We start from the raw sequence: 26,820 nt of genomic DNA, 5'->3' as shown, positions 1-26,820 counted from the left end.
GATGGAGGCAGCAGTTGATCAACAACTTGCGTGTGTCGTGAAGTAAAATCACTGGTTTTCTCTATGGACTTTGATGCTGGAGAGTGAGTGGTTTATGAAGCGACACAAACTTCAATTTGCAGACAGAAAAAAGATGTTTAACCGCAAAGTGAATCTGTTAATATATTCTTAAGATGTCATAAACTTAAATAGACGTTAATTTTATTATGTGAGCTTTTTTTTTATTTAATGGCTGAGATCCATCCTGAGGCTCTTACCTGCTTTGAGGGCTTTCAGGGGCAGAGTCCTCTGAGCAGTCGTCTGGGAACTGTTGTTCTCCACCACGGCAAAGCGCAAGAAGCACATGTCCTCAAAGTGCACGCTGAACTGAAAGTGCTCACTCCACATGGGGTTGAGGGTGTTGCGGTGGATGGGCTTGGTGCGGAAGTGGCAGCTGTCGACTGGCATGCCCAGAACATCCACCTCAATGCAGGGGCTGCCAGTGCTGTTAGTGGGACACACATTCTGACCGGAGACGATCTGAGCGAGGATGAGAAGAGAGAGAGAGCGGATGATGAACATAATTAGATGTGATAATCACAAGGACACTCAAAAAAACATTAAACACAATATCTTTGTAAAATAAAAATAAAAAATGCCTCTAAAAAGGGTAAAATGAAGTATTTAGCGTCTAATTTATTGACACATTTTTTTTCTGTCTATAAACTGAAGTGTTTAAACCACTCATTGTCACACACCAAAGCCCATGGTTAAAATCTGTTTTTAAGTTCAAGGGGAAACAGAGAGCTGCTGCTCTACTGCTGCCTCTTTAGGCACGTTGTGTCACTTGAGTAAATCTGAACAAAGAAACTCAAATACCAAAAGTGACAAAAGAACATGTTTGAATTTACTGATGGAGGCAGCAGTGGATCAACAACTCCTGTTGGCTGCGATATAAAATCGCTTAAATTCTCAATGGATTTTTTTTTTGGTGGGGGGGGTAAGTGGTTCTCAAAGCAACACAAACTTGATCATTCCAGTTAATTCTCTGCACAGTGCAGTCCGTGCAGCGCTTCAAAAACCCAAACGAGCCCATTAAAAGCGTCAGAACAGCATGTACTGCACCAGTGTGCCATCTAAGAATAATTCTATTTATTCTCTCAGATTCTTTAAGAGCCGTGCCACATAACAAGTCCACATAAACAATATACGGTTACTTACACCATGCTGTTTAATCCTATGCCAAGAATATATATATACACACACACACACACACAGCCTTCTGACTCCCATAACCAGATTTAGTGCAATAACATCCAGTCCTTCATTGTTCAAATTTTCAAACAATGAGTAATGAGTGAGACGACGTGAAGAAAAGCACATGCGGGAAAATAAATAGAGCTGGAGACAAAGTGTGCCGAGCCTCACTGAGGTCCTGTTCTGATTTAGCGAAAGGCCGTCGTGACTGACAAAACATTGAAAACACATAACGATGAGTTTACTATAAACCTGTCCAAAGACAACATAAAGGGCCCCAATACAGGTCCTAATGTTTGTGCAGTCGCTCCAGGTTTGTACTTTACTGAGAGACGATTGATTGAGGATGATTGATTGTCCAATACGCAACATGCAGTTGCCTCACAAGAGGGAAACATTACAATATGTTAACTACTATTGTTGTTGAAGACTCAAAATGGCTGACTTTCAAAGGATGTTGTGTCGTTCCAAAGAGCAGGAAAGATTGAGTCAAGGATGCATGACTTCAGCACAGCACAAATACCCACAATCCAATGCTCACACATGTTTTGTAGGGCATCTTAAAGTTTGTTTTGTTGAGCATTTTGGTTTACGTCCAATATAAATAAAGGTATTTTTGTTACCTGAAGTCGCTACTTTTTAAATATGCCAGAAGTTGCAAAGTCGTGCAAATTCGATAACATTTACAAGTGCTCATACCCTTTTACGCTTGTACTGCATGTCTTTTATTGTCTCTGTAGGACGTGAATTAAAAGGATCCTTGACTTTGGGAAAGCACTTTCTGCTTTGGTAGCTATTCTGCACATTTGTGGAGCTGTCGGAAACACTCGACCCCGCTTATATTATGATTCAAGACTCTTCCAATAAAGTGAATATTCAGCATATCTAAAATTCCGACTAAGTAGGAAAATATTGGAACAGGCAGGAAGCCAAAGGTGTGGATTAAAAGGAGGGAGGGTGAGAGTGCAGTGAGAGAGAGGGAGAGAGAGAACTCCTGAGGATAAAGTGGTCACTCTGACTGATCCTACTCCAAATATCGCACAAACTCACAGTGAGGGAGTAGACGGCCGGGCTCATCTTCTCCACGTCCCTCTCCATTGGGCAGAACTGCTGATAAAGTGGACAGCCACGGTCCCACAGAACAGCTGGCTTTAGGACGTAGCCACAGCCGCCGTTGGCCTCGAACAAAGCTGTGTTCAACTGCATCGGCAGATCTAGGAAGAGGAGACCATTACAATGAGCTCTCAATTAAAAGCAACACTGCTAAAAACACAATATTATCTATCTGTTACCCTATTTTAGATGATCCATAGTTGGAATCAACAACTATTGTTTTATTGTTATCACCTTGTCTCTGGTTGTTAACTCCTCACATAGTTCAAATCAAAGGCAGATTAGGGTTCCATTCATTTTCAATGGGTAAAATAAAAAAAGTATACATTTTATTATTCTTATTCTTATTATTATTACAGTATTGGAAGCAGTAATGTCTGGAATGAACCAAACTGAAATCTGAAAACCAAACTGAAATCTGACTCAGCATGGCCAACTACATAAAGAGAATGCTGAGTGAATAAACCCAGAGAACTGGGACAGAGTAAAAGTTTAGTGTTATGATGTACAGGCCAGTAGAGACACAAGGAAACACTGATTTTACAAATTTAAAAAAAGGTTCACAGTGTAAAATATACACCCATTTGAGTGTATGATATCTTAAGAATGTGTTCACTGCTTTATCTTTCCACAATACAACCTAGTCAATCATGCGCCAGTTTTCCCCCATGGCTGGTAACAGAGTGTGGAGGAGGTGTAAAAATATGGGTCTGTTAAAGAAAGGTATTATGGAATTATTTATCAGTAGCACACTTGAAGTAGAAATCTTGCCTTCTACTGCAGCTTTAAATGACCAGTGTGTAAGAATTAGTACTGTAATTAACCCAGCTAGCATATTCAATTTCCCCTCTTCTGTGTTATATACTGGACTGGGCAGGTTATTGAGTAATATTTGCTTCTGTCGCCTCACGGTCCTCACCATCGGTTTGGTAGTTGAGCGCCACCAGCTGAATCCCGTGCAGCCAGAAGAGCAGAGGGTTTGGGTTCGTTGAGTCGATCCTGGTGGCTGCTGGGTAAGTCCTGAGCAGCTGGCACGCAGTGTGCTGGATCAGCTTCTGTGAGTAGCGCCGGCACAGGCGCTTGGCGGCGTTCTCGTTCACGGAGGAGATGTGGTAGCACTTGGGCGTGCGGATGATGGCGCTGAGAGAGGTGGGCGGGTTGAGGACGGGGGACGTCTGCTGCTCCTCCCAACTCAGCCGCTCTGCGCCACCTGGAGACGATGGAAGGCACATCAAATTTTATTTACGTTAAGTTTGCAAAACCTATTAAAATGCAATGGATTTGTTGCATGACAAATCCAGTGGCCCCGCCCCCTTCCCGTCCACCATGTGTGTACCTTTCCCAGGCGTGCGGCTCAGAGTTGTGATCTCCCCCGTTGTGCTGCAGCGGGTGGGAGCCGTGCCAAATATGGACTTCCTGCTCTTCCCGCGATCCTTCCCTCTGCCAGAGCCTGATGGAGACAGCGTGGACAGGCCTGGTTTCCCACACACAGCATGAAAACAGAGGGGGAAATGGTCACTAACAGCTAAGATAAGGATCGGGTAAAGTGTCCATACACTTCCAATTATTTAGGATTGGTCGATTGCTGCGCATCCTGCACTGCACGACATGATTCCGCGTGATTGGCAGTCTCCACAATCTTTACTCTGACGGACGTTTCATCCCAAATACACACGTGTGACATGGAAAATGGTGTATGAAAATATGCTTGATTTGGCTCAGTATCATGTCTACAGGTCATGTCATGATCATGTCTTCTCCTCTCTAATGTCTCCCTGTTTGGGTTTTAGCAGCTGTCACCACATCCTGGTTCCCGATTGGCTGGAGTATTCGCAGATTGCAGTTTTGAAATTATCTGGGTTTGTGACGTGTCACTTTGTCTCCGTGGGTCATGAATTTAAATACATCATGTGCCGATTAGGGACACTTGGCCTTCGTGGAGATTGCGCAGCTGAAAATCCTAAAACATGAGTCTCAAACTCAAAAGACCTGGGGACCAATCAGTGCCCAGACAGGTCATCACAACAAAAAGTTCAGTAGGGGTGGTCGATATTAGCTCAATATTATACCACTATATTCTATAGTTTACAATAACAAAAAACATATTTATAATGCAAAATTAATGAATAGTGGGGCTGCAGGGTTTGAGACCTTTGTCTAAAAAGTGCAACTTTCCAGTCCCAAAATAAAAACTGAGATGAGAAGTATTTTAAAGATGATCTAAGTGCTCGGACACAAGTTTTAGAAGCGGCCCGTCCATCTGACAACACTCCAGACGATAGCAAACGGTCAACTCGCCTGTCCAAACGGAGCCAAATGCTCTCTCTCTGTCTCTCTGTCTTTCAGATGTCAGGTCTACTGAATCAGTAAACAAATAAAATACCAGTGGGTGGGTTTATAAGGGCAGATGTCATGAAAAGAAAAGAGGAGACGTAAGGAGAAGAGCCTCTCGAGGGAGGCAAGCGGAGATAAGAGGTGGATATTGGAAACAGAAATATTTACGATAAAGATTAATGGAAGCAGAGAACGAAGACACGTCCCAGTAAAGTGGAATTTTACGAGGTTACAGAAAGCAAAGTCAAACATCCTGAACTCCTCAGCGGAATCGTGGAGAAAGGGGAGGGTCACATGTAAAGGTCCAGGTCAAATCTGAACCTGTGATGTAAAAGTAACCCTATCTTCCCCATGGGGATGAAGAGATTCATCATCGTAGTGGGTGTCCTGTGTGGGAGAGGAATGGAGTGTAACACGGGGATATTAAATGACGTGCAGTGAAAGAGAGAAAAAAATCAAAAACATGAGGGAAAAGTTTGACCTCTTAAAACTTACATGGGAGTGGATGAGAGTGGGACAGGGCAGAGAAGAAGAGCTAATGGAAATGACAGTGTGTCAGAGAACTGGGAAAAGTCAGCAGTGTCTTCTGAGACGAGAAGTGAAACCGTGTTTTGCAAAGAGACAGAGTGATAGTATATGAAGCGTAATATATTCTACCAGGGAATTTCACAGCCTGGCAGTAGATGACAAGGTCCGACAGCTCCTGGGCAATCTGTCGACTCTCTTTCTTGTTCTGGGGGAGGTAAAACTCCTCGCCGAGCTCCATGTCGAACACCTACGGGTGCAGGGAGACAAGCAACACTGTTAAAGGGATAATTCAGCTCGCTTTTCAGCCCTGTGTGTCAAGACAGGCTCTCTCTCTAAAAACATGGCTGCCAGCAGGGACAGCAAGAAAAGACTCATCTAATAAAATCTTCATCAGCGTAAACCTATGATATCTCAACCACTTTACCTCAACGTCTGATAGCCTATTCTGGCTGGAGACTGGAGTCTACGTCAGTTTTTCACTCGCTTATTCCCCGCACCAAAGTCCATAGAAAAGAACTGCGTTTTTACATCACTGCACACAGGAGTTGTGGATCCACAGCTGCCTCTGTCAGGGAGTTCAAATGTGCTATTTTGTGACGACAGTATTTGAAATCCTTCATTTAGACCCATCTAAATGGCATAAAGTTACCAAACAAGGCAGCAGTAGACCAACAGTGCCTGTGTCTCGATAAATTAAAAACCTTGAATTTCTCAATGGACTTTGGTGCAGGTAGTAAGAGGTTTAGAAAAGGACATTTTCAGGCTGTTTGACAGTGAAAAAAGTTTGCACACAGAAAGAGTGAGAGCTACAATATAAAATGAGCTTATTTATTAGAATATAATAAATGTTACAGGTTAGATAATTCTGTGCAAACACAAGTGCAGCAGTTTGGATCACTTTAATATGGCGGTTTCCTACCTTTCCTTTGCTCTGTGTGGTGTTGTCACCCTTCTTCATTCTCTTCGGGATTTCGTCGACAGGCTGCTCTTCTTTGTCTGCCGAGCTCTTCCCCTCTGGCTTGTCATCCAGTATGTTATCTACGCAGAGAAGACAACACGTTATTATTTGTTAAAAGCAGATGATTCACGTGGGATCCATGCAACACGAAGGCTTTATTCAATTGTTACCTCGCCAGCAAATGAGGGCACACATGTTTACTTAATCAAAGCAAAAGCTGGAGATGCTGCACAAACAACTGAATTGATAACATTTTGGTTGACTGGAGGACAGAATAATGTTGGAACATTAAAAGTATGAGGTAGTTGTTTATAATTGATTACATACAGGTGGCTGTGCTCTGTGCACCTCCTGCTGAGATGGCCTTTAGGAAAAACCAGATATAAGCCACTTAACAAAAGGAGTCACTGAATGATGCCTTTGTCAGCTTAAAGTGATAGTTCAGGTTTTTTGAAGCAGGTATAAAGGACTGACACCAAGTTTGAGAAAAGTTACAGGTGTATATGATGGGATAAGATGAAAAATATCCACTCTTTACATTATCAAAAATAGAACAGACTATACAGTGTATATATTATGTAGGCTGTGTGGGTTCAACCACCTAAAAACTCAACATAAAACCATCCAGAGGTGTTTTATTTGTTTTAATTCTATCTTGGCTGAGATTGGCTTACACCACTTTGCTTCCTATCCTGGCTGATGAACTTCGTTTAGTAACTTGTGAAGCGTTAGCCTTTGTGTTTGTACTTTAGATAATTGGATTTCCTTTATAGGCGTGCTGCTGATTTTGTTTTTGTTAGAATAGAACATAGAGTTTTGCTTTCAATTTTTGGTTTATTAAAATCACAGAATAAAACTTTTTCTTAAATGCATCATATTTATTTTATTTCAATTATCTGTTCCAACAAAACTAATCCCAGCGGAACGAGCAAGGTCATCAAGCAAGGAAAAATGGAATTGGGTGTATTTTAGTTGTGTAAGGTTTTTAATAACACGTGTAGTACATGTTAAAATAAGTATAACAACTAAAATTATATCTACATTATGTGTGTGTGAAGCAAATATTCTGTGTTTTAAACTAAGTCTACCTAACCCATTCTCCTTTAGTTGCATAACATTTTTTAAACGCCTGATTTCCTTTTCCCCAAACAACAAACAAAATATTACTAAAAGCATCTATTCTTTTTCATCACAAACCTGGTCATAAGAGGAATAAAACCTTTCTGCACGTGGCAACAGTTAGACAATAATCATCAGCAGTTTAAGCAAAAGCCCACCAGGACCCTTCGTCAGTGATATTTAAGCTACATGTCTATCAGCTGTAAACAGAAGCAACAGAAGGGAGTTTTCTCTTTACTTCTATTCCTCCTACACACGCATCCGGAGCCAACTCACCAAAAGAAATACATCAGCTTAAAAACACAGGCTTTAATAATAATAATAAAAAAAAACTTTGTTTAAACTGACGTTCAGAATCTCTTCCTCAGAACAGGGTTTCAGTAAATGAGATGACCCTGAATGTCAGGCTGCAGACAGTAGCCAGAGAAGTGAGCTGGACCAGACTGGGCCTGGGAGAGAGAGCTACTGTTAAAACAGAGGACGGTGGTAACTTGGCACTTTAGTCCTGAAGTGTTTGTATTTTGTTGGACGGATGATGTTGAGTTAACTCATCAGCCAGGGTGGAGGTCGATTTACTCAGACAGGATGGCTTCATAGCTGAGTGGCAGGTTAATATTTGACTAAAGGAGCATTTGCTAAAGTGGCACGCAGCAATATGGTGTTTTGAGATTATAGAAAAAAAATGTTTTTTGACCAGTACGGTTTTCCACCAGGGACAAGCAGGGGCTGGGACTGAGACTGAGACAGGGTAGTTTCCCCCCCGGTCTGTTTTTCAGTATGGGGGCAGCGCAGGGCCTGAGAAACCAGATGGCTTTGTTTTGTTTCCCTGATGAGCCTGTGCAGCCACTAGCGAGGTCACAGACAAATACAGTACAGAGGGGAGGAGGGACTGAGGTGATGTGTTTGTGGGAGAAAGAGGAGGCATGTTAAACAAAAACTGAATGAACAGAATACTGTGTTGTTGTTGGGTTTGTTTTTTTTATGCACACATCGAATGTTGGCGTCCTTCAGAATTAGGCTTCTTTAATGGCCGACTCACACCTACATGGTAGAGGTGTCAACGTAAACGCTTCTCATTGACTTTGAATGGAGCCCAGTCACATGTCACCGCACTGCATTGTGGGCTACGACTGTAAGCTATTTTTCTTGCCAAGCGTTATGGCAAAAGGTTTAGTATCAAAGAAGCCCAAAATCAGTGGCTCTTATTTTGAAAGCCAACTTGAAAGGAAGTAGTAACATAAAGTCAGTTGGTTCATGCAAGGACTCTCCATGTCTCTTTTGTTTTTAGCTGCACAGTGGAAGTGAACGGAACTGCTCAGTTATACTGGTAAAACTTTTTAAGAATTATTACCAAAACGAGAGAGATCATAAAAATTTGTATTTTATTTTCTAAGAATAACTAGTAAAATGAAAGATGACAAATTATATTTTCTATGAGTAACTTCTAAATCAAAATGTAAAACCAAAATATGTGTTTATTTTTAATGACTATATAAGATTATTTTTATTAAAAATCCCAGAACATAAATTGTTTCGACAGGAAGTCGTCACACTACCTCCAGCACCAAGCATCAGGCCCGCCCACCGTCAAGCAATAAAGCAGCATGTACGCGTTAAGGCCAAACAATGAGTACCGTTGAATACAAAGACAATCACGTAAAGGCATGAAAAAGATAAAAACCACACACCATGTACACCAGCATCACACAAGCTCGCACCACAGAAAAAAAAAAAGCACTGAAGTTCCTCATTGGTCAGTACACAGCCGGCACAAGCCATTAGCTAACTAAGCGACTGCTGTGTTACATTGGCATCAATAATAGTCAAGCACCGGCTACTCTGAGGTGGTGGGAGGGGGCCCATGAATCAAATTCAGTTTAGGGCACCATAAAGGCTTGGGCCGGCCCTGAATCAGTATATCAGTAATCAAAATATCTTCCTGCTATCCATATTTATGCCATGTTTATTTTAAGTCCCCAGCATTTTCTGATTCCCCAACTGTCTCCTAATGGCGATGAAGCTGCAAAAACCTAGAAGCATGAATGGAGCTGTAGTCAAGGATTAGTTTGCAAGCGTAACTAGTGCAGCTCACAAGTGAGCGTCCACACATCAGTGTTTCCTCTGTATTTATTCTGCAGCGGGGAACAAATACTAAATTATTTTATTGTTTTCAAGGTCATAGTCTGAAAGTAGTTCTTTAAGAAACTAATGTATATTATTATTGTTCCATCTTTGCTGAGCTACCACTGCAGAACAAAACTAGAGTGAAACACTGACAGAGAGAGAGAGAGCTGTGCATTTACCTTCCAGGCCATAAGAGGCGGTAGAGGCTGTGAGGACATCAGCTAGGTGGGTTAGGGTTAAGGGAAAGATAAAATAGGAAAGGAAGGGAGTGAAAAAATAAACAACAGTGTTGGAAAAACAACAACAATAGAATAAGAGTTAATAGAAGTCGATTTGAAAGTTAAAAGAACATAAAGTATGTGGTAGATTTATGCTGAAATTAAATTACTAACTGATAAGAACGCATCCTTACCATCTGATAGAGACTCATAGTCATAGTCGTACTCGTCTTCATCCTCCTCCTCTTCCTCATTTGTGTGGTTGCCAGGTGAAGTGACCCCCGGCGATCCATTGCTGGCCTGGGCCTGCATGTGAGCCAGCTGGTGGGCCTGGGAAATTAAATTGATTTAATATAAAATATGTGGAAGAGGAGCTAATACCTGAGATATATAGTACCTGATATAGATATCAGATATAGAGTACCTGAAGTACGATATACAGTATATCTATGCATTAAGTGTACAAGCACTTATCTTCAGAATATCTGAGTGAAAATGGTGAAAGGAAATGTACATTTTAACATGTTTGCATCTATTATTTAGGTTTGACAGCACTCTCACAAACAGTGCTGAATATTCCTGAAATTCTTGAGTACCTGAAAGCATCATTATAGGATGATAAATTATGTAGTTGTGTAGACAGGATGGGTTTATGGGTTTTCTCTCCACTATACCTTCTGTTTGAGAATGTCCACTGGTGCCTGGTGGGCTTTGAGCTTCTTGTTCTTGAGGAGGATCCTCCCACGCAGCTGCAGCGGCGACGGCAGGTGAGGGTCGTCGCTGAAGTCACCTTCGAAGAGGAAGCGTGTCACAAGGCGTTCGCCACACACAGTCTGGGGAATAAAAATTGCAACATGATTAGAGTTGTAATTTGCGTAATTGACAATTAGCCTGATATAACCGCATGTGCACCATGGCACGGTACAGATATCAGTGCTGACACATATCAGACATAACATATAGGTCTCCTCTCTGCTCTGACTGCAGGCTGGGACTGCTGCGGAGGCTACTGTGAGACTGACCGTCTGTGAGTGCTTTGGGAGGGGGAGGGGATCCCGGCAGCACCCGCTGCTTGTTGAGCACAGTAACTGCAGAGTGATGCGTGCTTTCAGGTGAGAGTCTTCAAACACCACATACGCAAATAACACCAGAAAAAGTCCCTAATCGCTAATCACTTCTGACAAGAAGGAGTTGGAAAGTCGCCAGATTCAGGGACAAAGTCGCCAAGTTGGCAACACTGATTATACTGACTGAATCATGTAGGTGCTACGGTTTACTGATCATTATCTAATCGCTGGTCGCTGGAGCCAAACCCTGCAGACACAGGGCGAAAAGCGGGGTACACCCTGGACAGGTCACCATTTCATATAGAGATGAACTACCATTCAAATTCACACCTATGGTCAATTTAAAGTGTTCAATTAATCATCATTTTTTGGACTGTGGGGTGGAAAAATGGGAGAAAACCAACGCACACACCGGGAGAACGTGCAAACTCCATGCAGAAAGACCCTTGTTCAGACTAGGTTTTAAACCTGGGTCTTTTTGGTGACCCAGTACAGCTGCTTAGGCTTCATTCGTCACAGAGGATCACAAACTGCTCCGCAGCTGACTGTGAGCGAGAGCAGCTCATGTCCGAGACAAATGAGGGTTTCTGTTTTTGCCTTCGTTCATGTGTTTATGTAGTCCCACCCCTGCTCATTTACCCTGATAACAGGCAAGCATGCAATTTAAATGCCTGTTAATACATGTGTAGGACCACCCCGTGGAGTAGTGGCTAGCACTGTTGCCTCACAGCAAGAAGGTTGTGACCTTTCTCTGGTTTCCTCCCACAGTCGATAACCATGCAGAGGTTATTTGGACAATCCACAAAGGCTCAGATTGTCTCAGATGTGAACATTACGCGTAAACCCTAAACATGGTGCATTATTTAAGGCAAAGATCTGGCTCCAGTGTATAAGGAAAGGAGTGTATTAAGCTCCTGAAGGACCTCTCAGTGTCTACAAAGTAAAAGTGCTTTTATCAACCACAAAACAACATTACAAACAAACAAAACCCCAGTTGACATGAGCTGCCCACAGGCATACAACTGTCTGAACATGAAAGACTTCTTTTTATCAAACCACTAAGAAGCCCCTGTCTCCAGGGGGAGGACGAAATGCTGGGAAGTTTTCCTAGATGAAAGCGCAGAGATGTTCTATGATGTATGTACCCAGATCTGTGTGGCCTTGAGGATACAACTACTGACCAAAAAAAAAGGAAGCGTAAAGGGACAGTGGCCGCCTGAAAACTAAAACAACATGCCCCTGACTGAATGTTTGCCAGTTTGGATGCCCAGAGCAGAGAGCTGAGAAAATCCTGTCAGTGAAAAACAAATGTAGTTCCCACTCAATAAGAGTCATAGTCAACACAGCTTCTATCCCTAATAAAAGTTGTACTCTTGGTTAATAATTATAACATTTTAGCATAATTTTGCTTTTACACATTTTTCTCTATAGAGCTCCCCCTACAGTTTTTAAAGATTTCTGTGACACTGACTTTGTGAAACTGAGGACTCCGGGTTGGCGGCCCTGATCTTGCAAGGCTAGTTTTCTGCTAACAGACAGAAGGGGGAGTCAAGACAGCCCCCAATCTCCCCGTAACAAGACAATTAACCATCACAATAACTCCAAAGGTGTTAAATTAGGGTAGTTCAGAGAGAGATAGAGCGCTCCTATTGGTTGTCCTACTAAGCAGCTGCTATCCTGGCACTGGCAATGACCATCTACACTGCGACACACGTGTCACTATGGGCGCAGCCTTTCATGCAGTCTTTTGGTTTGCTGGCAGATGACAACCCAGAAGAAAGAATATATTTAATAGCCACTAGTGGGCGACTCCACCAGCTGCAAAAACATTTCAATTTGAATGGAAGGAAATGGGAATATTAGCCTATACTTCTCACTTGATTCATGTCAGCAAGCATTTTCATGAGGAGTTAACAGTTTCAATCGCTAATTTTAGGTCACCTAAAATGCCTCAAAACAGTTGCGATTCTAATGGATGACATCACGACCAATCAACTACTTCTCTAGAGGTTAAGGATGAAGGAGATTCAGGGTTAAAAAGCTAAAAAGATCTGATCACTGACATTAACCAACATTCGTTATAAAAGTGACTCCGTTATCATCTGCTGAACACCACAAACACCAGAAGCTACAAATCCACACATGGCAACCTACCTTGAATATCTCGGCCATTTTGCGCTGCTGTGGCAGGGAGCAGTGGTTCTCTATGGACAGGATGACTGGCATGTCAGAATTGACGAACGCAGCCCGGTTTATTGCTTCCACCACATCCTGCAGGATCATTGGAGAGGTTTTAAACGAGAAGCAACCCTCCATGACACGCACACACACACACGCACACAAAACCTCTGTGGAGACCAGTATGAGACAGCTTCAACTTCAAAACAGGCATTGGTCCAATTCTGATTACTTTCCATAAAAATGTATGAATCCAGCAGGTGAACTGATGTCAGGTGTCTTATGGGATGCATTTCTAACCTTGAAGGGGATTTTTGTGGTGAGCGTGTGTCCATGGTAAATAACAGGCATCCCATCATCTCCATCCCAGCAGTCCAACTCAACACTCCTACAGCCTTGCAGCAGCACCTAGGTGAGCAACACAATCACAATATATTATAATCATGTAAGGGATAGATTTTAGCCACTTACCAAAAGGCTCACCTAGTAAAATCTAAGCCGAACAATATATTCAAGGCTTTATCTCACCATTAAACAGCCTTTTCTTACTGGAAACCTTCTGTTTGCAAACTGCTCACTCTCTCACACCAAACTCCATAGAGGAAATTGCTGTTTTCAACATCACAGCACACAGGAGTTATTAATCCACTGTTGCCTCCAATAGTAAGTTCAAATGTGCTCTACTGTGACTTTTGTGTTTGAAATCCTTAGTTCACATTTACATAAGTGACACATAAGGACACGAGGCAGCAGTAGACCAGCAGGTCAAAATCCTGACTTTCTCTATGGACGTTGGCGCAGTATCATTTTAAATTACTTTCAAACTGCCAAATTCTCAGAAACTCACGTGAGTTCAGGTGTTGTCTGTGTTGACTGACTTACCTGACTGTAAAGCTCGACAGAGGACTCTCCTTTGAGTTGGTGTCCGGTCAGATACGTGTTGTGTGAAGACTCGATGTAATAGTAGGAGAGAGGATAGTGCAGCTCTTCCTCGTCCACCTGGGACTCCTCATCACGAGAGGCAAAGTTATCTTTGTCCATCAAGTATCTGTTATGATACAGAGGGAGGCTTAGACTAAAACACACTAAGATGACGTGCAGAGCACATAACTATTTAAAATGCATTTCCTTTATTTGAACATACATACACCCCTTACACATTATATGCAATGAACTCAGTACGTAGATTTAGTTTTTGAGAAGAAATGTATTAATATTATTTTACTTTACCTTGCAAAACCTTCAAATGACATCCAGCCCATTTGTCTCATGCTTGATGAGGGCTCAAATTTCTGAAGGATGAAAAACATTGAATTGATTGATCAACATCCTGTGAATCCATGGAATCTATCACAGGTTTATCTGAACCCCAATCACATGATTTTTTTTTTTAACCTGTATAATGCTGAGGATCTCATCATAGCTCAGGTGCTCTCTCTGACAGTTGACTAAGAAGTCATTGAGCTGGGGGAGAGCCAGTCCCAAGACACCGAGTGACACATTCTCCACTCCCGTGCCGTTGGTGACGATGCTGGCCGCCGCGATGGCATCCGAGATCTGCTTCTGGTTGTCGGACATCTGCTGCCTCGTCCGAATCAACAGGCCGGGATCAGAACCGTTGCGGGTGAGCAAGTCTGGGGGAGAAGAAGAGGAGAAAACAAGATGAGAATGGGAACAGAGGGGTAATGATGGCTTGTTAGGAGCATCGCACCTAACTAAATCTATCATGCAGTATCTTATCTTGTCGTAAGACAGCTTTTTCTAATAGTTAAGTAAACTGCTCACTCTCTGTACCAAAGCCCATAGAGAAAATGTGCAGGCAAACGGCAGCTCTAATGCTGCTTTGTTTTCTAAGTTGCTGTAATTGAGGTTATTCCGTGCAATGGATTAAAACACAGAAGTGACGAAATAATACATTTGATCATACTGATGGAGGGAGCGGAGGATCAACAACTCCTGTGTGCTGTGACGTAAAATTGCTGATTTTGACAATGATATTTGGTGCAGGGAGTGAGCGGGTTACAGAGCAGGTTACAGAGCTTCACAAAAGTAGTAGAGTACAGTTGAAAAAAGCAACTTAAAGCAGCAAATGGATTCTGAGGTAATCACAGTTGTAAGAGAGCACAGGTTTTAATACAAATTTAAAAATGTATTTCAGTGACTCAAACCTCCATGTAGCCGATCCAAACATGCTTCACAAAACCACAACTCTCCCTTTAATGCTCCTGTAAAGAGCTATGATTTATTATACCGAGGTCTGGCTGCAGCCCCGTGTCCCTGTCGTCTATTCGGAGGTTGGTGTAGAGAGGTGCCGACTCTGAACTTGATCGACTGCAGGGGACAGCAAAGGTGTCAAACAGCTCCTTCAGGTCCTTCCTGCTGCGAATGCTGAGGAGGAAATGATACACAGACCTTTTTGAGCCACTGTTCCACAGTGCAGGTTATACTTTTCTCGGCATGGCTGTGGCTGAGCTAAATGTGGAATTTAAAAACAAACAGCCCGGGCAGTGGATGAGAGAATAGACTACAATCTAAGAAATGTAGGAGGACTGCTATGAAAATAATCAATTTCTTATCAAGGCCAAAACACAGTTTCCTTTGATGTGACAGGGGAAAATATTACAGAAGCTACAGAGAGGAATGTGTGGAAAAAAATTCCTGGGTATGATGATGACCTTTCACAAGCATTTGCGGAATTAGTTTGATTTCACTGTCTTTAAATAATATTGATAAAAACACAATTAAATAACAAGATATTATGAGACGGCACGTATCAACACTGCAGGCCATAACTGGATATCTTAAGGTTATATATAACTAGAAAATATGTAAAGAAGCTTTAAAAGATGGAATTCTCCCTGTCAAGTTAAAGGGATAATTCAGGATTTTTGAAGTGGGGTTATACAAGTGTATTAGATACAGGTGACTAGTGAGGTGAGTTGGTGTGAGCTCCTGAAACATGGCTGCCACCAGAGACGAGACGAAAATACACATTTTTGTCACATCAAAAAAAGGTTCACCTTCTGTCTTTAGTTTTCCACTTTATTTTGCCATTAGACAGATTTTCAAGAAGGAAATTAAAGCCTGACTCACTTTGTTAAATGCTTACTCCTCCAACACCAAAGTCCATTGGGAAAAAACATAATTTCTACCTCACGACATAGAGGAGATGTCGATCCATTGCTGTCTCTATCAGTTAAGTTTAAATGTGTCATTTGGTCACTTCGGTGTTTGAAAGCCTTGGTTTGGATACAAACTTACCAATCAAGGCAGTCATACACCGGTAATTCCTTTGTTATGAAAGCTAAAATCATTGTTGGGGCGGTGAGCAGTTCACAAAGTGACACAAACTTCAGTTAACGCTCTAAAATGTGAAAAACAAGGAAAAGCTGTTTATATTTTATAAGGTGAGATTTGATTTAAGTGGCTAAAGTCTGGCTGCTTCTCGTCACAGAGCCCAGTCAGCAATAATTATGTGAGTACGTCATATGAGCCCACTTCAAACATCCCGAAACATCATTTAAATAGAATCTTAATCCTCAGGATTTAAAATACTTTTGTTACATACCTGAACGACTTGAAGAGCTCAACGAACTCGATGAAGCTCATGGTGCTGTCAGAAATCATGAGGTTCTGGAAGCCTCTGAAACAGCCTTTACCTCGGCCGTGCCACGACCTGCTGCTCCACGCCCTGCAACACACACAGAGCAGGAGGCAAAATAGCTTAGAGTGAAATGAATGAAAGGAGGTTTTAGAGGTCAGTGGGGGGGGTTTAAAGTTCACGGGGACATACCCTGGCTGTGACTTAGCGGTTCCGGAAAGGATTGGAGAGGATTGTGGGCGGGACTGACTGGACCCTGCCATGCTGGAGGAAGAAGAAGATGAGGACGAAGAGGCAAGCAATCCAGGGCTCTTATTGGATGAGAGCGAGAATGGTCCTGGGAAGTTGTCATCTACATACAGACAGAGTACCGTATCGCAGGTAATGTCATTTATGCAGCATCTTTCTTAGTAAAATATCATTTATTTTGAGTCCAAGATCGTTCATCTGGTCTTGTAACTTCCACAGTGATTACAGGTGTAATCTTTCATCTCTATCTTAATTGAGCATGCATCTATCGAATTTTACAATTTCTAAAATTGTCACCTGGATCTTCTTGGTCGATGCTGTCCGACTCGGGTCCGTTCCGATACAGTCCGTCCTTGCAGCTCCGTGTTTTTCTGGAAACCATCTCATCATCTGTGGCATCTCCACTGTCTCCCTGTGTTCGATGTGTAAAAAATAATGTACTTTGTTTCAATCTTCAAAACGTGTTATTTTTGTAGCACAGGTCATAGACGGACAAAATAATGAATAAAAAAGTGTCTGTTTTACATGTAATAGTTAACACAACTGGCAATTTCCTGCCCAGGGCTAATTGTAGAGCTAACTAAGGCTACAAATAATAATAATTATTTTCATAATTGATTAATCTGTTGAGTAATCAATTAATCTCCTTATAACAGGAGATTAATCAACAAGTTGTTCAGTCCATAAAATGTAAGAAAATGTTGAAAAATGTTGATCAATGGTTCCCAAATCTGGAAATATTGAGGTTCTCAAATGTAATTTTAATTATTTTTAGTTATATCAGTAATTTAGTTAATCAACAAGCCTAAACAAAGCCTCATCACTAACCTTAACCATCATCAGTTAATGCCTAACTCTTGCTTTAACCAAACCACAAATCAAATCTTAGCCCTAATTATAACCAGTTCCTCAGCACCAGGTTTCAGACCAGATGAGGTCTTCTGGTCCTGACAAGGTCAGTGTTTATGCCAGAAAACATACATTCTCAGTCAGTATAATTTCCTTAGGTCAGAACCTCTAAACGTTAAAAGATTTGAACAAACAATCTCAAAAATCCCATTTCTATGACCTGAAACCTGTTCATACTGACCCTGACGAGGACTTTCTTCTTCTTCTTGGCCTTATCGTTGCTCAGCGGGCTGTTTTTCTGGGCACCGGCTTTCTCCATCCCACTTGTGCTCATGCTCCATCTGCGGCCACCAAACAACTCGATGGCCTGGGCCAGTGTGGGGCCCTCATACCTGCAGTCCTCCTAGAAGAGTCAAACAACGAGGATTCTTACAGTCAAAGTCAGGAAAAAAAACCATTAAAAAGGAAATAGAACAAATGTTCATAAAATGTGCATAAAAAGCCGAAATCATTACAAAAATAAAGAAACCAAATGCTTACAAAACAGGAAAATCTAATGTCACCTGTTTGTATGGAAGGAGGAATATGGTCAACACCAAAGGCTTGTAAAGTTATGAAAGTCCACAAAATGTCTAACATTACTTGGGCATATAACATATTCTGTCCTATAAATGCATTAAATATACATAAAAAAAGACAGATACATTAATTTGTGACTCTAATGTGTTCATAACCTCCAAATATTCTAAATAATGTGCAGTAATGATGGTTTTATTTCAAATTAAACATGTTTTCTGTAAGCCCTGCGGGAATTTTGAGGGTCAAAGAGGCCAAGAGGAGAGAAACTATCCTGATTTTGAAAAGCTTGTGTTCAAGTATCACCAAAGTATCATCGGTTTCAAAGATATGTACCTGGTACAGACTGACGTACTGCCTCCTCAGCCACTGCAGCCTCTGGTCGGGAAACTTCTTCAGTTTCCTGGTTGCATTCACCAACTCTAACAGGCCCTTATGAAGCATCTGTGCCGTGTGCTTGGGGGCCACGAAGTGCAGAAGCCTATTGTAGGTGATCAAGACATCATTAAAATAAAAAGATGGACTAAACTGGAAGGCGGTAGTGTTTAAAAACTGAATATCAGAATAAATATGATGCTGGTAGTAAAGAAGTGACCTGTTGTCAGTGGTGCTGAGACCGTAGAGGAGGCTGAGGCCATTCTCCTCCACCGTCATCTGGCTCAGCTTGTTCTGCAAACACACGGCATGGACGTCCACTCCCTGGTGACCCAGAAACACGGCCTGCACATTCAAAATAAACACAGTATTATCACCAGTGACTGCATTTTGCTTTCAAACTGAAAATTAAAGCAGAACTACACAGAATTCTTGCCCTAACTGAACAGCTTCAGAGACATTGTGATGGTGAAATGGTTTCTTGCAGGGAAATTGGGGGCTATCTCCACACTCCATACAGTTTGTTAGGGGAAAACCTCAGAAGTCTCTTGTATTGCGATAATTGCTTCACAGCTCTACACACGTAGATTCTCCTTTTTCTCTATTTCCAATATCCAACCCATTGATTTTGGTCAGTATCGGACTGTTATGTGAAATGCTGGGCCCCTGTATACAAATATGTTGCAATGAAATGGGGTTTGTTTACTGTGTTTATGAGATGAAGTCCTTTCGAACACTCATCCGTGATCGTCACAACTTGTTAATTCTAGGTTTTCTAAAAGAGCTCCAAGTGCATGATGTCTTGCACAGAAGTTGTGGTCAAAGGTTCAAGAGTTCCACTTTAAATCAACAGTAAACACAGGTAGCAGTGAGCCACACATGGCATGTAGCTGAGGAGTGAGATGACAGAAAATAGCTCTGAGGATGAAAACTCTCAGGATTGACTTTGGCTACCCTGATTTTCCAAAAAATTGGCATCCATCTTAGAAAAAGCTAAATCAGTCCAACTCTATTCATGTTCTCTCTCTCTCTGTGATAAGGATATTTTTCTTGGCCCATATTTTGAGCGTACTAAAGTTGGCACTATAACATTTCTAATTAAGCTTTGACTCTATTGATATCCTTCATTCTTCAATTTCTGGTTTCATCTTTGTGGACAAAACTTAATCCAAACCTGGATGCTTTTAAATGTACTTTTTATATATTTGATTGTATCACTTGATTTACATTATTAAGAAATCATTCATAAAGATCAACAAAAATAATCTTCAGCTTTAGACATAACTTTTAATTCCTTCAACAGAAACTGAAATGAAATCAACACACAAACAATACAATTCAGTGTAAACCAGACCTTCAGCACTCCCAGGTCCAGCAGTCCCTCTGCTAATCCTGCCACTACGGTCTGTCCTAATCCCAGTGGTTGATCTGAGGGGGAAGCTCCTCCACTCTGAGGCTTACCTGCGGTAAATCAACACGTTTATGGTAAGTTTGAAATGGAGCGACAGCACAAATGCATACATTTACAGCCACTTTAAAGTGTGTGTGTGTGTGTGTGTGTGTTACACAGGACGTGGCTACTTTGGATAAACACGTCCACAATAGGTTTACAACATGATTACACAGGATATTGTTTTTTCTTCTTCTTCTTTTAAATATACCGCAGACACCCGTTTTCCTTTTTGTTTAAAGAGTAATAATGACAAAGGAAATGGAACTTGTCCGCCCCGGGATATAAACACACACAGAATATGACTCCATAACTCAGGAGCAAAACAAATTACAAGTGATTTAAAGTTGTGGCAAGAGGGGGAAGCAGCTCTTGTTCTTTTTTTTTTTAAATGGCACTGATTGAAATCATTTAAGTGATTTATTCACCCCAGGTAAGTGTTGTGTTGTCAGGCTGGAGTCGCAGCAGACAGCGAGCTGTGAGGTGGCTGTCCTGGTCGTAGTGGATGACTGTGGCGCCCTGCAGCAGAAACTGGTGGATGTTCGGTTGTAGCGACAACACATACCTATACACACAACACACACACAAAATAACGTGTCTTAAATGTGGAACTAAGTATTCATTAAGTCATGCATTGTGGCAGTGCAATAAAATGCAGAAGGTTTGGTCTGATAGATGAGCATCTGTATATAAGTATTTGATGCAGAAATAAATTGTTATCCATTTATTTGTGATTTTTAAGATGGTTTACAGCAGTGGTCAGCAACTGGTCCAGTAGATGAATCATAAAATCAGATAAAAAAAAAAATAAAAAAAATAATAAATATTGCAATTGGTAAAATACTTATTTAAAACTTTGACTGTATTCACCCTGTATTATTAAAAAGGTTAATACTTAAACATTGGAAATTGAATTATTTGAACATAGAAAACAAACAATAGTAACTACAAATAAATGATCAAATCAAAATGCAACGATATGGCATGAAATATTTTAAAAATAAATAAATTGTTTTTTGAGTGACAATCTTGGGTTTTTTATCCATTTTTGTGTCTGAGGATATTGGATGGGAAGTTGTGGACATAATATTAAGCTTCAACATTTACTTTTAGACTTTAGGGTTGATGCTTGTTTGTCTTTGTTTTTTTGGTGTGTTTAGTAGATTTTATCTTACATATTATATTTAATTTTGTGGTTAAAGCAAGTGGCAAACTCTTGTTTTGAAGCCTCTCACTTGCACCAAGTTTAGGTATTGCCTATTGGAAGATACCAGCTGTCAATCACACTGTGCAGTGTTTTATCCTGTGCAGTGTTTTATCCTGTTAAATGTGAACAAAATTTAAATCTCAACTTGACGTTTTATTGAAGAACAGCTGAAACTAGTGACTGTGACCATTAGCTACTCAGGAAAATTATAAATGAAGTAAGACATAGGCACATTTTTCATCCACTTTTTAGATACAGTCTCTGAGTTAGTTGCATTATCGTTCTGTTGTTGTGTATAATGTGATAAATGTAAATTAAAAAAAATAATAATTCAAAGACCTTGGAATGTCATGCACAGCTGTGCTTTTAAAAGTAAAGGTGAGTTGTGTTTTTCCATACCAGGGGATGAGCTCAGTGCCGTGGCTGAAAGCCTGGTGCGTCTCCTCAGTGCCCTGAAACTCGACGTCCTTCATGGCTGTCTCGCACGACAAGTCACCGTCTGAATCGGACAAGTCCCCGACCATGAACCTGAATATGGATTGAAGTTGACAATGAGGTGTAATACGGAAATATGGGGGTAAAAAAAGAAAAAAAAGGAAAAAAGATGTCTTCTGTACTCAAGTGCACCGACTGAACAAGCCAAAATGCATCATGCGTTTGTCACTGCCCCAGGGCTGCAACGATTATTCGATTAATAATTGACTATTACATTTTTAAAAATGATTTCATCTTTTTAAATTGTAATTATTTCCTTCTTTCTTTGCTACTCTTTGGCAGTAAATGGAATGTACACATAAGAGATTTGAGGACATTTCAGACATTTTATGGATCAAACAACTAGTCGATTAATCAGGAATTGATTGAACATTGCAACAGAGAAGGCAAAGCAGACAATTTAGTGACAAACACCGTTGATTTGAATGCTTTTAAGCTATTAAGACAATCAGCAAGCACTGTTATGAAATCGGGCAAGACAAGAATCCTAATCATCAAGAACTGAGCTGAAAGATCGTTGTTACTGCACAAATAAAGTCTGTCAACCCGTACACGGCATAAGCAGGCAGCAGCTGCTGGATAAGTGTTGTAGCCAAGTGTAGGAGTGACCCAGTGAGACGGCAGAATTAATGGCAAGAGAACCAACAACATTGAGATTTGGGTTTTTTTTCAGCATCTAGAAGCATGAATTGTTGTTGCGATTACGTTGTCAATCCACTGGAAGATTTTCTCCACTGAAAACCACCCTTAAAAATTTGGAAAACGTGACCGACAACTGCAAATTCTATAGGTTGTTACAGGTTATTGTTAATATAGGTTGCTTATTCTCATTTAATGTAGGGGCCACATGGCCCTTTTGCCCAGACGGGGGCCACCACACTCCCTTTCAAACACCTCTGATGGAAAATAATGATTAGTTGCAGCCCAACATTGGACATTCTCTGACTCATCATCACTTACAAGACACTGCTTGATTCTGGCAGCGTCCTAAATGAATGGGAACTACAGAAATGAGAAAATGGGAGAGAGAAACAGGAGAGTGAGAGGAGTGGACAGGGTTTTTTGATTAGTTCTTAAGAGAAATGAACAGAAACACAGAAAAAGGAGAGTTGATGGGAATGATAGGAACAATGGAAAAGGACTGCTAAACCTCTTTGAGCAAGAGAGATGATTTTTATCTGCATTTGAGTGCAGGCGGATGAACTGCGCAGTGTTCTCATCCTGTGCTCTGCAGTCAAATAATAACTCGGAGTCAAAGAAGCTGTCGAGAAACAAAGACAAGACAATCCAGGTTTCCTGAGTACAAACACCGCATAGCCCGAGCTTCAAGTTTAATCAGTTTTCTACTTTTGTCACCGGCGTCTTGAAAAATACCAGAGTGCTGTTCCTTCCTGCGCTGACAGGAAACCAACCTGTTATCTCTTTTCTATGTCACACGGGGTTTTAGGTGAAAAACACCCCATCACAATAACAATCTGTAAACACGGTCAAAGGCAGGGGGATCTGGACGATAACTCTTTACTCCTGTTCCGTTTTCTTGTTTCAAATTAAATTAATTTGCAATGTCTCAGTTGTAATTTGAGGTTTACCTCAGAAAGAACTGTATGGCATTTTTAAAGGATTGTTCAGATTGACACATGTTGTGCAAGTGCAGACACTTGCTGTCATTAAAAACACGACTGTCAGCAGTTCTTAACTTAAGAGATAACAATCTAGTCACGATTGTGTCTACAATATCTTAAAGGTATTTTTGGTTAGACAGCTTTTTCAAAGGTTTGTAAACAACTCACTCTCCTGGACCATATTCCATAGAGAAAATCTACGTTTTTAACGTCTACTGCTGGACTTTTTGTAAGTATTTGTCACTTGGGTAATTCCAAACAAAGTATTTCAAACACTGAAGTTGCAATATGACATATTTGAACTTTTCGATGAAGGCAGCAGTGGATCAACAACTCCTGTGTGCCATGGTGAAAAATCGCTGATTTTCTCTATGGACTTTGGTACGGGACAGTGAGAGGTTTACAAAGAGACAAAGGCCGACTGATGGCACAAGAAAACCATGTATGTATTCTTAAGATGTCTCAGACTTAAACTTAAATTTACTTGACCTCTGATTATGAGTCAGTCACATAACCACGTTTCCAGATTTCTGATAAGTGAGTGGCCTTGTTCAGTGTAAACTGCATTGGTATACAACCTGAGACACATAAGGACACACTTAGGACAAGTCACTTGTACAAGTCGCACTTAAAATAAATCAAATTCTATTTCTGTCAAGCTGGAAAAAAACTAGACAATCCGTAAATACACAATATCCTCGCGTGTTGATGGACAGTGTCACATGCTGAGTGTCATTTGAAACTGTGCTGGATGTCTTCAGAGCTTAGTCACAACTTGCACAACGTCCCCCACACGGTGCAAAATCACAGATATCATCCTTCACCTAACCCTGAGACAGAAAACATTGACCCTGAAAAAGTTTCTGTTAACAGAACGCATATTTTTAATGAGATCTACAGTAGCAGTTCTTCACTTGGTGACTGCAAATTGGACTGATTCTGTCTTTGGTGTAAACAACAACAAAAACAACAACGTAAAATGAAAGGAGGGAGAAAAACAACACTACTGACTGATTGTGGCAACGATCCCTGAGAGAGTTGCTCCTCAGTGCAGGTGACGGTCCAATGGAGGAGGGACTGGTGGAGGCCTCGTCAGGATCTTCCGTTTCCAAACTACGATTGCAGGATCTGAGGAGCAAAGAGGTGGAGAGTCAGGAGAGAGAAGAGTGCAAGAAAATACTCTAAACAAGTGTTTTTTTGGTGACATTAAAGGTCTGGTGTGTAACATTGAGGAGGGTTTGGCAGCAATTCAATAAACTACTCCAAGGTGTGTTTATACAAGTATATAATCAGTTTAAAGTAACATATATTTCATTTTTGTTGCGTTTTAGGTCCATAAAAGAACATGTATAACATGTATTTTAAGGTATGGGTCATGTTTTACAGAGGCCGTCATCAGCCCTAACAGACAAACAAGGCAGAGTGTGAATTTTGGATTTTGATTTAGTTTACAAAGGCCTTTGTAATTCCCTGATCTGCTTGAGAAAGGGAAAACTAATTCTTACACACTATACCTTTACACTAAAGATATGTGATGGTGAAATTGGGAAAATAATCAAAAATCCATTGCCTGCAACATTCATAACAATGCTAAACTCAATAGCATTAATCCAGAAAAAAAGCCATATGTATTATTAATAAGGCTAATTACTTTGATAATACAAATTAACTCTTTATACATTTCCATGTTTTGAAATTTGGTCCAAGTCCAAAGAAGAAAATCTGCATTTTTATCTTGTGGGGACAAATCGGCTTGGTTCCTACCTATTTAAGTACTTTTCTTCAGCGGACCAGAAGCCATTATGCCTTACGTTCAAATGATATTTTGCACTTGTCTGCCTCACGCGTTCGGACCGAAATGGGAAAAAAAGCTTTCAGTTTCTCTGCCCCCTCTGCTTGGAATACCCTCCAAACTGAACTTAAATTGCATGCTCTTATTTCACTGGGAGCTTTCCGCTCCATCTTAAAAGATAGACAACAAAAAACAATTGAACAGTGCCTGTGCTCTTAAATTGTTACTGTGACCAAAACTCTTGCACTTTATGTTTGTCTAGTTATACTCTTGCATTTCTATGTTTGTATTGTAGTTGTTGTCTTCCTGTTTTTATTTAACTATGATGTGTGCTGGTGCCTTTCTTGGCCAGGTCACCCTTGTGAAAGAGATCTTGATCTCAATGGGTCTTTTTATCTGGTTAAATAAAGGAGAAATAAAAAAATAAATAAAAAAGGAGCTACTGGTCTATTGCTGCCATGTTTAGTAAGCTGGGGTTATTTAGAAAGAAATAAACAAAAAAATAATTTGCAAAATAACAATTTGAAATTATTCATAGAGTGTATCAACAACTGCTGTTTGCTGTGTTGTAAAAATCGCTGATTTTCTCTATAGACTTTGTGGTACGGATTGAACAGACTAAAAAAAGTGGCACAAAATTCAATTTCCAGTCAGAAAAGCCTGGAAATATGTGCTTAGACATAAATAAAAGACTGTTAATTATAAAGCCCCGTGTCAGGTATCTACAGTGTAATGTCATGTACCTGATGATCTGCAGGATGCTGTTGACCGTGGCTTCCTTCTCTGGAACGTGAAGGCCATTTGGACCCGACCGCGACATAAAGTTGTGCTGGCCACTGTAGTCGGACACAAACTGAAGAGGAAGAGGACAAGTCTGAAGGTCAGAGCTTGGATGTGTTAGATAAAGATGTGTATATATGTTTGTGTGGGTGGGGGTGTGTGAGTTTGCTGGTACCTCAATAGAGCCCTCTGTGCTGTCCGGAGATGGTTTAAGGCTGATGATGCTTGCTGTTCCGTCTAAGGCTTCACTCAGTTCCTTAAGGAAAACTCCACAGAATGGCACCACCTGTGATGACGGGACAAGACAGGTTTATACATATACCCTCACTCATACTTTTGTTAGATGGAAATGCTGACTCAGCATCTTTAACATCGTTGTTGGTGTTTGTTTTTAATTGCTTCCTTAAATTATGACTGAATTTACCCACAATCTTGGGCTAAAGGACAACTTGTGGCTTCAGAAAATCTGATACATGCTGAAAGGATCCTCTAGAAATTTCATGAAGGTGTGGGAGTCTTTCCTTGATTATGCAAGAAAGATAAATTTCCCAGTTGTCCCTGACTACGGTCTCACACTCTCCAGCCATTGGTCAGACACGACATGTCATGAAATAACTACAGAAGTCAAACAAAGGCCTGGTGAAGAAGTCATGCAGGAAACTGGACCATCACATTCCCACATGTCACTTATAATATAAACATCCATTCACCTTGCATCCTGGGATGTTCAGAGCTCTGGTCACGAGTTTCTTGTATTCAGACGAAGACTCGTGCTGAGCCATGGCATCCTTTAGGCTTCTCATGGTGTCGATGTCTGACTGGTCCATAAACTGCCACATCTTCAGCACCTTACGAGACCTGGCAGGATAAAACCAAACCGTCACTCTCTGGTATAATTCTGGTATTATTATACATAAGCATATCTGAAGAAGTCTATCTGAAGAAGTCT

At 40.9% G+C, this 26,820-nt stretch overlaps 1 protein-coding gene across 1 annotated transcript in view; it reads right to left on the bottom strand.

Moving 5' to 3' along the window:
* Positions 1–26,820, bottom strand: part of plce1 (phospholipase C, epsilon 1) — a 106,459-nt gene that overhangs the window by 5,865 nt on the left and 73,774 nt on the right. Inside the window, exons 10-37 of the mRNA XM_058621642.1 lie at positions 26,582–26,729; positions 26,047–26,157; positions 25,835–25,944; positions 24,311–24,427; positions 21,582–21,710; positions 20,404–20,540; positions 19,880–19,986; positions 18,746–18,870; positions 18,487–18,631; positions 17,816–17,977; positions 17,023–17,137; positions 16,669–16,828; positions 16,444–16,566; positions 15,127–15,263; positions 14,271–14,509; positions 14,106–14,167; positions 13,758–13,923; positions 13,176–13,283; positions 12,852–12,968; positions 10,305–10,463; positions 9,825–9,960; positions 9,592–9,633; positions 6,131–6,249; positions 5,341–5,458; positions 3,686–3,823; positions 3,269–3,559; positions 2,287–2,450; positions 258–519 (exon numbers count right to left, since the gene is read on the bottom strand). Coding sequence (XP_058477625.1) covers positions 258–519; positions 2,287–2,450; positions 3,269–3,559; positions 3,686–3,823; positions 5,341–5,458; positions 6,131–6,249; positions 9,592–9,633; positions 9,825–9,960; positions 10,305–10,463; positions 12,852–12,968; positions 13,176–13,283; positions 13,758–13,923; positions 14,106–14,167; positions 14,271–14,509; positions 15,127–15,263; positions 16,444–16,566; positions 16,669–16,828; positions 17,023–17,137; positions 17,816–17,977; positions 18,487–18,631; positions 18,746–18,870; positions 19,880–19,986; positions 20,404–20,540; positions 21,582–21,710; positions 24,311–24,427; positions 25,835–25,944; positions 26,047–26,157; positions 26,582–26,729 — 3,947 coding nt within the window. The remainder of the gene's footprint in view (positions 1–257; positions 520–2,286; positions 2,451–3,268; positions 3,560–3,685; positions 3,824–5,340; positions 5,459–6,130; positions 6,250–9,591; positions 9,634–9,824; positions 9,961–10,304; positions 10,464–12,851; positions 12,969–13,175; positions 13,284–13,757; positions 13,924–14,105; positions 14,168–14,270; positions 14,510–15,126; positions 15,264–16,443; positions 16,567–16,668; positions 16,829–17,022; positions 17,138–17,815; positions 17,978–18,486; positions 18,632–18,745; positions 18,871–19,879; positions 19,987–20,403; positions 20,541–21,581; positions 21,711–24,310; positions 24,428–25,834; positions 25,945–26,046; positions 26,158–26,581; positions 26,730–26,820) is intronic.

This window comes from Solea solea, chromosome 21 (assembly GCF_958295425.1).
Source record: "Solea solea chromosome 21, fSolSol10.1, whole genome shotgun sequence".
NCBI lineage: Eukaryota > Metazoa > Chordata > Actinopteri > Pleuronectiformes > Soleidae > Solea > Solea solea.
This window is presented reverse-complemented; position numbering and strand designations above follow the sequence as displayed.